Here is a 13,460-nt window from a genome sequence, read left to right as displayed (position 1 = left end):
ATGTTATCTCTGAACAATTAAATATAAATAAACTTATACACCTTTAGATATAAAAATCCCAGTAAAAATATTTATTGTGGAATATGATTTTATATTAAATCTGAGAATTTTGCTATTATTTAAAATTGTACTTTCAATAAATGTTACTAAAATAAACTTAAGAAAATGGCAAAATATGTACAATTTATTTATTTATTTATTTACTCTAGCGAAGTTAAGGGCATCAGACCTTCTCTTCCACACCACCAGAAATGCAATACAACTACAAGAAAAATTATACACCAATGCAATTAATCTACTGTAATAACGAGTGACAGAATGAATACGACATAAAAAACAATTTACATAATGCCTAGTATCATTTAAGAGAACTGGGTAGTGATACTGTGCGATTAAAAAATTTCAATACAAAAGTTTAGTTGAATATTTCTAGGCTTCTAGTGCTCAGAAAGGAATAGAAATTTCCATGTTTACGCAATCAATCATTCTGAATTCAGTGGTATAAAAGACAACTAATTATTTTCGTATCCAAGTGCAAAAGAAAGGCCCTAACTGATAACCTGTTTTCCAACTTTGCTAGGTGTACCTCATTCTTCAGGTGCACATTACTTGCTACTATCTTCACTCATATACCTTGTATTTTTTTTAAGTTATCCAGTATTGTGTATTGTAAATTCCAAAGCAAAATTTAGTTAAATATTTCACCCCTAGTGAAACAGAAAAAAATATTGAATTTTGTTTAAAATTTTTTACAATTTTTTCAATGCATATACATTTTTTTCTCGTGTTATGTGTGACATTCTTAAAACCGTAGGTCTACAATGTAGAACACAGGCTGCAGAAAACACTGTAAAAATTTAATGTAAATTGATTCAGTAATTTCAGAGAAAAATGCACTTAAGTTTGAAAATGTCAACTTATCGAAAACTATATAAAAAAAAAAGAATGTATGAATTACATGCACCGCCAAATTTAAAGAGGTCATTTAAAAGGCTTATCTGCAGAAATACCCTCCACAATATTTATATTGTTTTAAAGACCAGTTTTGTAATTTATTTTAAAACACAAAATAAAAAATCGGATTTTTGACCCCTAATCACTACCTGGTTCCCTTAAAAGGGGCAACCATGTATCGCGTCCGTTATGAAGAGCTAATCTTCAAGACCGGTAACGGACCCGACAGATATTTGCCCTTTTCCATGTTGATGAAGCTGATATATAGTTCCGAAGCTTTTGATGTATCTATATTTGAGATGGTGCAAATATCCAAAAACGTCATTCAATGTCTAGAACGTTCGAGGTGTAATATGAATGATGGAAACTATTATGTACTCGAGACCCTTCTCGTCATGTGTCAATAAAATCATCGATTAATTCCGGTTCTCTACGATGACAAATAGCCAACACACAGAGCTGCAAGTAGACTCTAAGTACTTGAGACATCTTGCCTCACGACCGTTTTGTTCATGGTTTGTCAAAGATCCCCTTCAGTCGAAAATCATAGTATCTGAGCCATGGCTAAGCTTGTGAAATTAAAATTTCTGGGAAAGTCGAAGTACTAGAGAAATCTTTCCCCAGAATCGTTATAGCTATCACAAAATCTTATAGGACAGGCCCTCATTGCTGTGGTGAGCAGCTGACTGAACAGCATTGTTTTTTCCTCAGAAAGCATGTTGACGTCTCGAAGCGCTGGCTTTCTCCCACAGATTACCATGGAGATCTCAACGCTGCTGCTCAGCGCTGCTGTTTTCATCGTTTCCTTCGTGTTCCTGTTGCCAAAAGCAGTCAAGAGAGTTCGCTTCGTGCAAATGGTCAACAAGTTGCCAGGACCGCCCTCTTATCCCATCATCGGCAATGCTTTGGAGTTCAACGTTCCTCGAAATCGTGAGTATCTTTAATTAACTAATAAACTAAATTTACAACATTCTGTAAAATTTCACAATCTATCAGTTTTTCCTAAGCCGTCAGCAAACAGCGTACACAGTAGCCTATATTACACAGCGAAAGGTGTTAAGAGGCGATCGCTTTTGGAATAGCGGGCCATATTGTCGTAACTTGGACAATGTTTACAACGATACAGTAAAAGATAGTCAATTTTTGTTTTGAGCCTTCGAAACGGCTGAACGAAAATTAATGCTTAGACGACTAACATCCTCTGATTAAGATTCTGGCTCATAAGTACTGTACATCTATTATCAGGCAGTACATCTCACTTGACGATATGTGTCAGAAGAATTTTTATTTTATTTTAGTAGGTTATTTTACGACGCTTTATCAACACCTCAGGTTATTTAGCGTCTGAATGAGATGAAGGTGATAATGCCGGTGAAATGAGTCCGGGGTCCAACACCGAAAGTTACTCAGCATTTGCTCATATTGGGTTGAGGGAAAACCCCGGAAAAAAACCTCAACCAGGTAACTTACCCCGACCGGGAATCGAACCCGGGCCACCTGGTTTCGCGTCCAGACGCGCTAACCGTTACTCCACAGGCGTGGACTGTCAGAAGAAGAACAATTGTTTGTATATATCTGAAGTCTGACTAGTGTAATATGTAGCTAGTCGGCGATGTATGCAATGGAGGGGGAAAGGAACAGGCCACCCTATCCCATTATCTCCTGGTCTAGTTACCTCATAAGCAAGCTTCGGCCTAGGGACACAGAATAACCAGTATGAGGTTTAGAGTGCACGGAGTATAAATGACGTCATGACTCGTGTGGAGGTATGACTGCAGCAGCACAGGTGGGTCAGTAATGTGCATTACCGTTGTGTGTATTGCTGCTTGGCTGCGATAAGTGTAACAGGCTTCGGCGTAGGGACACCTGATTGAAGGTTACAACTCACGTTAATACTTTAATGGTAGACATTTGTCTACACTAGGAATGTACTGTATATACTGCATCTGTACAGAGTGAAATATATTTTGTGCCGTACTGTGACGGACTGTTTAGGCTACATACTTTACATGTTGAGACACGAAGTAAAGGCGCGCTCCATCTCCCAGTCCACTCGACACTATCGTCCGTGCGTTCTGAACTTCATGCGTTTCTGTGCCCAGGACCGAACCTGCTCATAAGTAGTGCCTTCTTGGTAGCACTTGTGAGATACAGACCTGTCTTCGGACAGTTGACTAAACAACAACTAAGACTAAGACTCTGTTGTTACATGCAGTACACAGTGGTTCAATTCAAACCAATTAAAGACCTAACATTATAAATGTGCTAAGTACCAATTTTTCAAATTTCATTTTATCCAATCTAAGGGAGGAAAATCCATATGAGAATATCATACTAAATTGTCTTTGTTGTGGCTCAACTATAATTGATTCATTCGTGCGCCAAAAGACGGTGTTGTAGGTATCTCAACATATCTCACAAAGTTGTTTTTGGCACTTAACACATTTAGATTGGTAGTCTTCAATTGCAGAATCGTATTCTTGGGACAAAATCTGCTTGCTTCATTTCTTGCACAAACCTTATTTTCTATGTTCGAAATTTAATTAGCTTGGTTGCTTTGTGAGTTGACCCGCAGGACATGTTTGTTTCTTGAGTTAGGCGACAAAGATATTTCTTTGCACTTAATTCTAATCGCACTTTAATATCTTCAAGTTTTTCTGCAGCTAAAAGATGTTTACGCTCCCTAGGCTTGTCACAAACTGAACCTGTTGTATGCCACTTTTTCATTAATTTCGAAATTCAAGACTGTGTAAGAATCGTTGAATTTGAAAATTTGCGCACAAATCTACGAATGCATTTGATATACTAATTGTATTTCTTTACGTAACACTCTACTAAATAAATTCGTTCTTCAATAGTATAGGCCTATGTCATCTCACAAAATACGTTGTGCACCATAGCGAACTTCAAACCCAACTGAATCAAGACACGTTCAGTGTTGTCAACACATATATTGTATTCCCGTCAGTCCAACACCTGGAAATCCGCCAGAATCCGTCAAAATAAAAATATAAAGACCGACACTATATATACGTATATGCAAATAAAAAGCAAATTTTAACACAACTTGCCAATCTTGATTAAAATAATAATTCGTCAACCTCTGACTTGATTACGAGGAAATCTGAAAACAGGGCTGTCCAAAGAAAAAGTAAAATCCCCCAAAAATTAAACAATTAAATGACAGCAGCTAAAAAGTCAAAAGACGATGTAAATAGTAATTTCCGCCAGAAAATCCGCCACCCGTCAAAGCCATTCTTTTCCCGTCCGCTACGTTGAAATTCCGCCATTTTTGATGGAATTTCCGTCCACTTGGCAACACTGGATACGCTGGAACCCGGGACTTTGTACAGGATACGTCACGGCCAAGGTCGCTTGCACAGCGCACAATTTTGCCGCTACTTGGCCCGTAATACAAGCATTTCTAGTAAAATGAACTATCTGTAGTTGTGAGAAACGTATATCACAATACTAACAAAACATAACACGGTCAAAATATTACAACAGTCTTAATGGAATAAATTTAATAGCACGTAAACCTAAATGCAAACTGATAATAAAACATAAATAAATCAAGCAATGAGCAGCATTCGAACACGGTAACTTTTGCTTCGTAGTAAAACTTTATACTACTGAGCTACCACACACTTTCATTACAAACCTTTGACAATATCCTTTCCACATGTATGTGCGGTGAAAATCGCGGGCATCTGAAAAATTAATCGTTATTAAATTTGTGTATTTGAAAGTTTCATGCGTTATATAATTAAGCCTATCTAAATATGACACAGATAACGGTAGAACAGGGTTAGGTCCGTTCTTACTGAGTAGAAGGGAAACCGCGAAATCGCAAAGAAATGATGCAACATTTCAGTACAGCTGTACTGCATGGCCACAATGAAGACGCCTTTAAGCCAGTCATTCCGCGAGTGTACAATAAATTAAGAAAGTAAACTTATTATATGTACTTGATGCTTAGAAAATTGATGTTTACATCTATTAATTCTAAATTTATTGAAAAGTTATGGTGTTCCTCATTGATTAGTAGACTTCGTTGAATTGCCACACGCAGCGTGCAATCAGATTGTCGATGTACGGTAGTATAGAGGAGGTGAGCGACCGCCCGGTCTCGTAGTACAGGGTGCGTCAGAAAGAACGGATGGATTTCACATGGCAAGAAAATTGTAAGAATTCATCAAATCAAAAATGTATTGTTGTCAACAGATTCACCAATACATGCAGTTTATTTATCGAAAACAACATCATCCATATGATGTCCTTGGCTTTCAATACAGGCATCGAGGCATTTTTTGAAGTTCGCCATCACTTTCACAGTCATAGCTGTTGGGATTGCCGCGATTTCTTCACGAATCGCCGTCTTCAGTTCGTCCAGTGTATGTGATCGATGTTTAGAAACTTATGCCTTCAAATGGTCCCAAAGAAAGAAGTCGCAGGGCGCGAGATCTTACCGTAGCCTCGGACAATCTCAGTGCAATAGCATGTTTGCGGACTGATCTTTGAGTGTCTGTCTCCACATTTGCAGGTGTACACGCGCTCCGTGTTCGTCCAGATTTAATGTTGAACCTGTGATACGAAATGAAGCCACCCACCGCAAAATTGTATTCCGAATTGGAATCCTAGCGTGACATCCGATGTCGAAATGAATTCTGAGTGACGATAACAGACTGTTCATTTTTCAAAAATGTCTCTACGATGAAAGCACGTTGTACGTCAGGCCAACACCATGTTCTCAACTGAAACTGCATTCTCTGGCTGACCCAACAGTCGTGGTCCCCCTCACTGTATCCCTCCCCTCGCTGCGTATCAATAGTTTGAAATCCATCCGTTCTTTCTGACGCACTCTTTATAAGCAGTTCATGTTAAGAGTTGTGACCGGTCCAAATAGATAGAGCAGCTACAGCTAATGTATACCTATGTAAGAACTTGCTTTTGCATTACTGTGGTCGGAATAATCAAAGCTTAACATTTGTTCAGTGCAGGCAAGAATTCAATCAAACATACTACAATGTGATTGTTGCTGTTCCAAACAATTGCCTCTGGAATACCCTTACCCCCGCAGCCAGTCTTGACCCGTTGAAAAACGTGATTGGATGCTGTTAATTATTATTCAGAATATTACGGCAAAATAATGGAGGTAATTGATCCATTAGATAGAACAGACAGTTCCGCTGTTGCAGCTGTAAAATCATTGCCTTCTGAACAGCTATTGGAAGATATTCTGTTCATTGATTCTAATTTTAAAATTGTGTCCAAAAACATCACCCTGTTAGAATCGTCTAAACTACAACTCTCAAAAGCCCTTAATATAGTGGATAAAGTACCACAAATCGTTATCCAAAATATCACTAATTTCAGAAAAAGTGAAATGTAAGTTGAGAAACATTATTGCTAAAAATTCTGCCTATTCACAACTTCGTATTATAAATGATGTACTATCACGTCACGACAAGACGTGTGAAGTTGGTGTGCTAAAAAGTAGTGACTTCCCGTTCTTCAAATATGCACCTATTACATCGTGTGATGTTGAACGTACATTTTCCCAAAATAAAAACTGTTTGAGTGACCATCGGAGGAGGTTACTTTGCAGTCGCTCAAAATGTACGTAACTCTTCACTGCAATGCACATATTCAAGGATGATGTGAGTATATTACATTACATTTTAAGAGTTAATATATCTCACTACAAAATAATTGTATATTTACATGTTTAGACATTTGCTACTTCAATGATCATTCATTATATTTCTTGAATGCAGGACACAGGTTTTATTGTAACCGCAGTATACTGCTGAGTGTTTACATCAGAGGCATACTCGATCCGTTGCACGTCCCCTTCACATACAGTCTATACCGCGAGCGTAGTAAACCTTACGATTCTCGTGGCAATTCCACGAAGTCTATTGATTACTACGGGCACACTAAAATTTCTTCTGCCTTGTAATAATGAGAAGCTCGCTGGAACAATAACTTAACCTACGTCACATTATTTTTCAGTTTCTATCATATATTGAACATTTAGTAATACCTATGACAAAATATTATTTTCCTCCAACAAACATAGCGCCCTCCAGAAACATTTGAATGTCATTCTGCGCAATGCTGTTGCACCAGGTCTAAATGTTTGATACTCTATATTTCAAATTTAAGGTTTTGTAGTTAAGTTCTTCTTCCAGAGAACGCCTCCATTATTAAGCAGCATATCAAGCAGGAAAGAAATGCAAATCATCAGTGACGAGACGAAAGTGTTAATATAAAATCGACAATATTACAGTAGACTACACACGGCTCTGATTGGTTGAAATTCAATAGATTGGTGACTTTGTACATGAGCGAAGTAAGCTTTGAGGTGTACCTGACTTCCACAACGTTCTTAAGGGAGCGGAGGAAGCGATTATCTCTCGACAATTTTTGTGTAATATCTGCCTCATTTTCTATATCTAACTTTTCTTCAGTAATGATCTTTGTACTTTTCACATACAGTTTTTCTCGTACATTATTAAATTAAATTGTAGTTTAAAAGTTTCGTTTTAACCATAATATTTTACTCTTTCTTTGGAAAACAAAATTGCTAAATTGATTTTCTTCAGTCAGTGACAGACTGATAGGATTATCTTCTCAAAATTCTGTAAACTGTTGTAAACAGGTATATCACACAAAAATAAAATTTATTCTCACTTAACTTTAAAAATATTAAACAGATTACACGCACGGCAGTTCATTATTTCCCTGAATTTGTTAGTTAAATTTGTCCTATTTTATTAATAATGGTCTGTTCCTATTCAACTTACTTCACGGTATAGGCCTATATTTTAATAAGTGACATAAATATATTCTATAACAAGTAATTTTGATGAGCCGGGGCTACGCTCAGGCGTGAATTCGAGTCTCGCTCTGGCAAATTAACTGCTTGTGTTCTTTCGAGTTTTTCTCAAACTGTAAGGCGAATGTAAACCCTCGCCTCATATCCCCAAATACCATCTCGCTATCACCAATTCCATCGACGCTAAATAACCCAGTAGTTCATACAGCGTCGTTAAATAAACTATTAAAAAATTAAACATTTCATTTTTATTTTCCAGGTCTGTTTCAAGTGTTTGATAACAGAACCAAGAAGTACGGTGATATTTTCAGGACCTGGGTAGGCCCAATAGCCCAGATCAGTCTTGCGAGGCCTGAATACGTGGAGGTAACATTTCTTCTTCACTTCTTATTCTTTGCAATCTCTCCTCACTTCCTATATTTTACAGGCAAACACCTTACGAAGAAGTATCGAGAGTAGCAAGAATACTGTAAGACACTCGATTTACTCGCGGGGCGAACGCCTTGTTCTTCGAAAAACGCACTGAAGCGACAATAATTGAGGCGCTGACATGGGAAAGGTAGTAACTGCCAAAAACAAAATTTTTCAGGGGAAGCAAAAAACAAATTTATGAACACTTTCTCACTTACATTATTACAGAAACTGCTTTAAATGAAAGATATACACTCGTGTTTGTGTTACATATGAAATTTGAAAAGTCTGGCACAGATTTATCTGTGAAATCCTATTTTATGAAAATACAACATTGAAATCACTCCTTAGCCAAACTGAGAATTAACGTTATTTATACATTATGCAAAAATTTTTCGGTAAAATGCATGATACTTTTCATCGAGGAAGTCTAACATAGATAACAAGTCTCTCTTTTTGGCATCAGGGACGACTGGTCTTCTTTCAAGGAGTTGCAAGCACTGCAAGTTAGTGATTGACGTTAATGACTGTCTTTTCTTAAAAATCCTGTGCTCTGTCCACATTTCAAGGTCATTAAATGGCTGTCTTGTTTTTATTAGAGGAAAATCAGCTCTTGAGAGTCTAATCCAGTTGAGGGTGCTGATTTCGATAGGAGTTGTATTAAAAAACTTGTCACATTCTGCAGAAAAATCGAAGGAGTCCTCAGCCTTCATCATTATTACATTATTAGGCCTTACCTCTTCTGGAACCATGGTCTTGCATCTTTTTCTTCTTTTCTCTATGATGCCAAATTCCCTATCACATGGCATGTAGGAATGTTCTGAAACCAGGAATTTCAAGTCCACTGAATCAAAATGTTTCTTGGCAATAATGTAAATCAGGACCATTAGAATCATTCGATTCTTATTCTGCCCTACACAGTTATCAGCCCATATTTGTCTAGACACACTCTGATGTTGTAAAAGGAGTTACTACCTTCTCCGCGCCAACAGCTGTGCACATACAACTTATAATATCTAGTGACTACGTTTCCAACTTCGTTTCATTATATACGGACATACTACCTTCTCTGTGCCATTGGCATGGCCATTTACTACCTTCTCAATGAAAAACCTAAAAATTCGAATTTTTGGCAGTTGACATTTCCCATGTCAATGCCTCAATATTCATTTAACCCTTTGAGACACAGAACTCTTAAATAACAAATTTGAGGTGGATATTTGTCAAATGAAATAAAATAATAGATAATAGTTTTTATTGCAAGCAAAAATTACATACAGTAACAAAGATTTTACAATACTATTGTAATACTCGTATATGAATATTCGAAATTAATTACTAATCTTATAGTCAAACAACCTACATAATTACAAATATATATATATATATATATATATATATATATATATATATATATATGTATATATAATTTGAACTGGTAATGGAAATTACGGGAAAACGGCTGAACGGATTTTAATAAATGACCCCTCATTTTGAAGCTTAGAACCCGAAGTTTTTCAGAAAAATAGTAACTTTCAGTGAAGCGTTAGTTTTCCTATATAATTTTCATATTTTCCAAAATCCATCCTTCGTCAGTTTTGAGAACTAATTGCATCATTTCAGAATAAAACAAAACACACACTAGCCTACAATAAACAATAGGCTATTACACGAAGGCCATGACTTGCAGGATTGCTGACATATTTAGAGTTCAGATGGCTCAGATTTGCATAATAATGCTAATATGTCGATCTTCATTTGTGTAATTTTTTTGATAACTGTGTATTGGATATTAAGAGCTACAAAACATACTTCCTGTTTTAGCTGCGTCTTTAAACTAGGTTACATCAAGATTAATTTCATATTTCTTTGCTTCAATCGATTATATTTGTGATCACTGCCCAAACATATTTTTTGGTTGGGAAAATAGCAGGCCATGTCACTTCTTGCTACCGTGATGAGTAAGTTTATTTCCCGCAACCAGCAACGATTGAAACACTGAAATTGCTAACGATTTACGACGAACAATTTTATTTAGGGCGCATATAAGATTCGACAACTCTGATATATCATTCGCCTAATTTTCCGCATCTCAGCAATAGATTCCTCACAACAGCCTATACTACTGAAAATATACGGGATAATACATTACTGATAAAATAAGAGGTCTATAAGATTTTGTAGTCTCTTGATCACCTCAGCAAGATCTCTTAGTGGGGAGAAAGTGATTCTGCCCTCTACATTTCAGGGTAATTCACGAAACATACAGCAGCTATACCAAAATGCTAAGTCTTTTGTTCAAAGGATGACAAACCTTACATTTTCTTAAATTTCACCTACAATCCACAATGACCTGAAATAGCTACTGCATTACTCCCACATGAAAAACGCGCTGATCGTCCTGACATTGTTACTTGCGTTTCCGCATTGAAACTCAAGAACTGAAGATGGATATGTTCAAGGAAAAGTATTTGGCATAAAAAACCATTCAGAGGGAGTATGTTTCACTATTATGGAGGAAAATAACTTTCAAAATGTCTCGTATTCTTCATTGAAAATAAATCTGAAAAATTTTTATTTGAACTTCTTATGGACTTAGTTTGCAGCATTTGCTGCACAAGCCACTAGTTATTACATAAATACAATGTAACTGGGTCACACCCGAAAAAGCAAGATGCTTGAGGTCGGGTGTGACCAATAATAAAAACCGGACAGAAGAAAAAAAATAATAATAAGTAATAATAATGATAATAATAATCAGAACTGTGATGAAGTTGTTAACTGTAATTACACATAAAATTTAAAACGAATAAGAAAAAAAACAAACAAACAAACGGTACCATAGGCTATACATAAACATTCTAAGTTAAGAATACAACATTGTTGAAGTGACAAAAAAATAAATACCGGTAAATAAAGGATAAGAATTTACATGATTATAATTTTAAAAACAGTTCAACCGTTTTTTGAATAATGTATTGTTTAATAATTTTAGTTTAGGTTTCCTCTTTATAAAATCATTATATAATCGTGGACCGTAATTAGAACTGTGCATAAGACCTGCTTCAGTTTTACATTTTGGTTCAATGAGGGGAGCGAAATATTGTATCTTCTTGAGTAGTGGCCATGATCGGATGGTATGAATTTAGCTTGATATTTATGGTGGTAATTCAAAATAGTATACATATAAATTTGCTTGATATTCAAAACATTAAATTCTTTATATAGGCCTATGAGATGAGCTGGATGATCAAGTTTTCTTCTTAAGCATATTTTAATAATTATTTATGTAGAAATATTAATGGGCGAAAGGTACTCTGATAATAATCCACCCCATCCTATAATTCCATACTGTATAAAATAGAGATGAAATTTACTAACAATCTGCATTTTCAAAAATTTGCACACAAATTAGGAAGTGGCTTTATTTGAATACACTGCGGAACAACTCCACAACATTAAAATCATTCAGACTTCTACCTAGAAACAATACCAGAGCTACTTGTGGTAAAGAATAATTCAAATGAAGCCACTATGTCTCAAAGGGTTAACCCACTACTTGCATATGTAACTATTATTATAATGCTAGGCTTGCATAAAGTGATTTTCAAAAGTATCCGACTCTCTTGTTCTTGATATGGGAAATTTTTTGAAATATAAATATAGTTTAGCTGCAGATATGAATTGAATTTATTCCAGCATGCATTATATTGCGCAAAACTGCAATCAAGCCACAAATCGCAATAGAGCTCGACATGAAGTTTGTAACAGTATTGCAGCAGAATAGTACCGGTACATTATGCAACGAGCCTATAATGGTAGTGATTAAGACGCGAGTATGTTTATGAAACGAGCGCAAGCGAGTTTCATAATTTTCATACGAGCGTCTTAATTACCATTATAGGCAAGTTTCATACGACTTTTTATGCTCGACCATATTTCTAACTTGAAATTATTCATAAGTATTCATTTTTTTTATTGGGTTATTTTACGGCGCTGTATGAACATCTAGGTTATTTAGTGTCTGAATGAAATGAAGGTGATAATGCCGGTGAAATGAGTCCGGGGTCCAGCACCGAAAGTTACCCAGCATTTGCTCGTATTGGGTTGAGGGAAAACCCCGGAAAAAACTCAACCAGGTAACTTGTCCCGACCGGGATTCGAACCCGGGCCACCTGGTTTCGCAGCCAGATGCGCAGACCGTTACTCCACAGGCGTGGACAGTATTCATGTTATTCTTATCTGACTGGGGGGCGGAACTGACCTTGTGCAATATCTCGTAAATTGTGAGATGTGCGCAGACGCGAAAGTATTGATTTTTTCCGAGAAATAAATGTCAATTACCTTGATATAATCTAGAGAGTAAAACAAACACTAATCTTGATATAACCTTGAAATTGATTTAGACATTGAAAAACGAGATGACAAATTGAATTTATTTGAATATTATTTACAATTAACGCTAATTATTATAGTAACATAACATAACCTTCTGCGACAGTATTGGATTTCCAGCCTCCGTGACGTTTCGCTAGTTGTCCGAGAATAATCGATACTTCCGCTTTCATATTGCTGCAATGGTCTTTTCTGATTGGTGGAACACCTGAACTTTAATGAATAGGTGTACATTAATTAGGTCCATTAAAGGGCTGCTACCAGGTGTATAATTACTACATTTCGGCATGGTCGAGCATAAAAGATAATAAAATACGCCTGTTTTTAAGAAAATGGCTTCTCAAATCTGAACTCTATACTCACAAACTCGCACTAATTTCAATTTCTTGCTTTTGTTTTGATGGAAATCATTGACTAGAAACTTATTTTTCATTATTCGAATTGAAAATAGCATACAAATTTAGTAGCTTCTTTTGCAAACTGAAGTTATTCTTGTATTCTTTAGACTATATAGTATAGTTTCAACATTCTAACACTTCATATACAGTACACCTATATTTCAATGAGTCTTTCATGAACACTTTTCTGGAATTACAGCCAGTTGAACGCAACTGTCTAAAAAACGGATTCAGTATCCATCTCTGACTGCCTGTCTTATTATTACTTTGTGTTTCTTCCAGAAAATACTAGAAAGAGTATTGTTTAAAATTGTGAACATAAAATTTGCGGTCTTAACAAGCTATATTTCCTCTGCAAGTGTTGCTGAAACTCTGTTAACAATAAATAGCATTACATTTCTATTACAGATAAATTTCCCTCTTAACAGAGTTATTCTTATGCAATAGATTTAAGAATACGG

At 36.0% G+C, this 13,460-nt stretch overlaps 1 protein-coding gene and 1 long non-coding RNA gene across 2 annotated transcripts in view; one reads left to right on the top strand and one right to left on the bottom strand.

Moving 5' to 3' along the window:
- The window catches only part of LOC138692681 (uncharacterized), a 214,634-nt gene that overhangs the window by 167,073 nt on the left and 34,101 nt on the right, over positions 1 to 13,460 (bottom strand). The gene's annotated exons all lie outside the window — the stretch shown is intronic.
- The window catches only part of LOC138693359 (cytochrome P450 4C1-like), a 41,298-nt gene continuing 29,531 nt past the window's right edge, over positions 1,694 to 13,460 (top strand). The window contains exons 1-2 of the mRNA XM_069817277.1: positions 1,694 to 1,884; positions 8,055 to 8,161. Of these exons, the coding sequence (XP_069673378.1) occupies positions 1,713 to 1,884; positions 8,055 to 8,161 (279 nt within the window). The 5' untranslated portion in view covers positions 1,694 to 1,712. The remainder of the gene's footprint in view (positions 1,885 to 8,054; positions 8,162 to 13,460) is intronic.

Source organism: Periplaneta americana, chromosome 17 (genome assembly GCF_040183065.1).
Source record: "Periplaneta americana isolate PAMFEO1 chromosome 17, P.americana_PAMFEO1_priV1, whole genome shotgun sequence".
Lineage (NCBI taxonomy): Eukaryota > Metazoa > Arthropoda > Insecta > Blattodea > Blattidae > Periplaneta > Periplaneta americana.
This window is presented reverse-complemented; position numbering and strand designations above follow the sequence as displayed.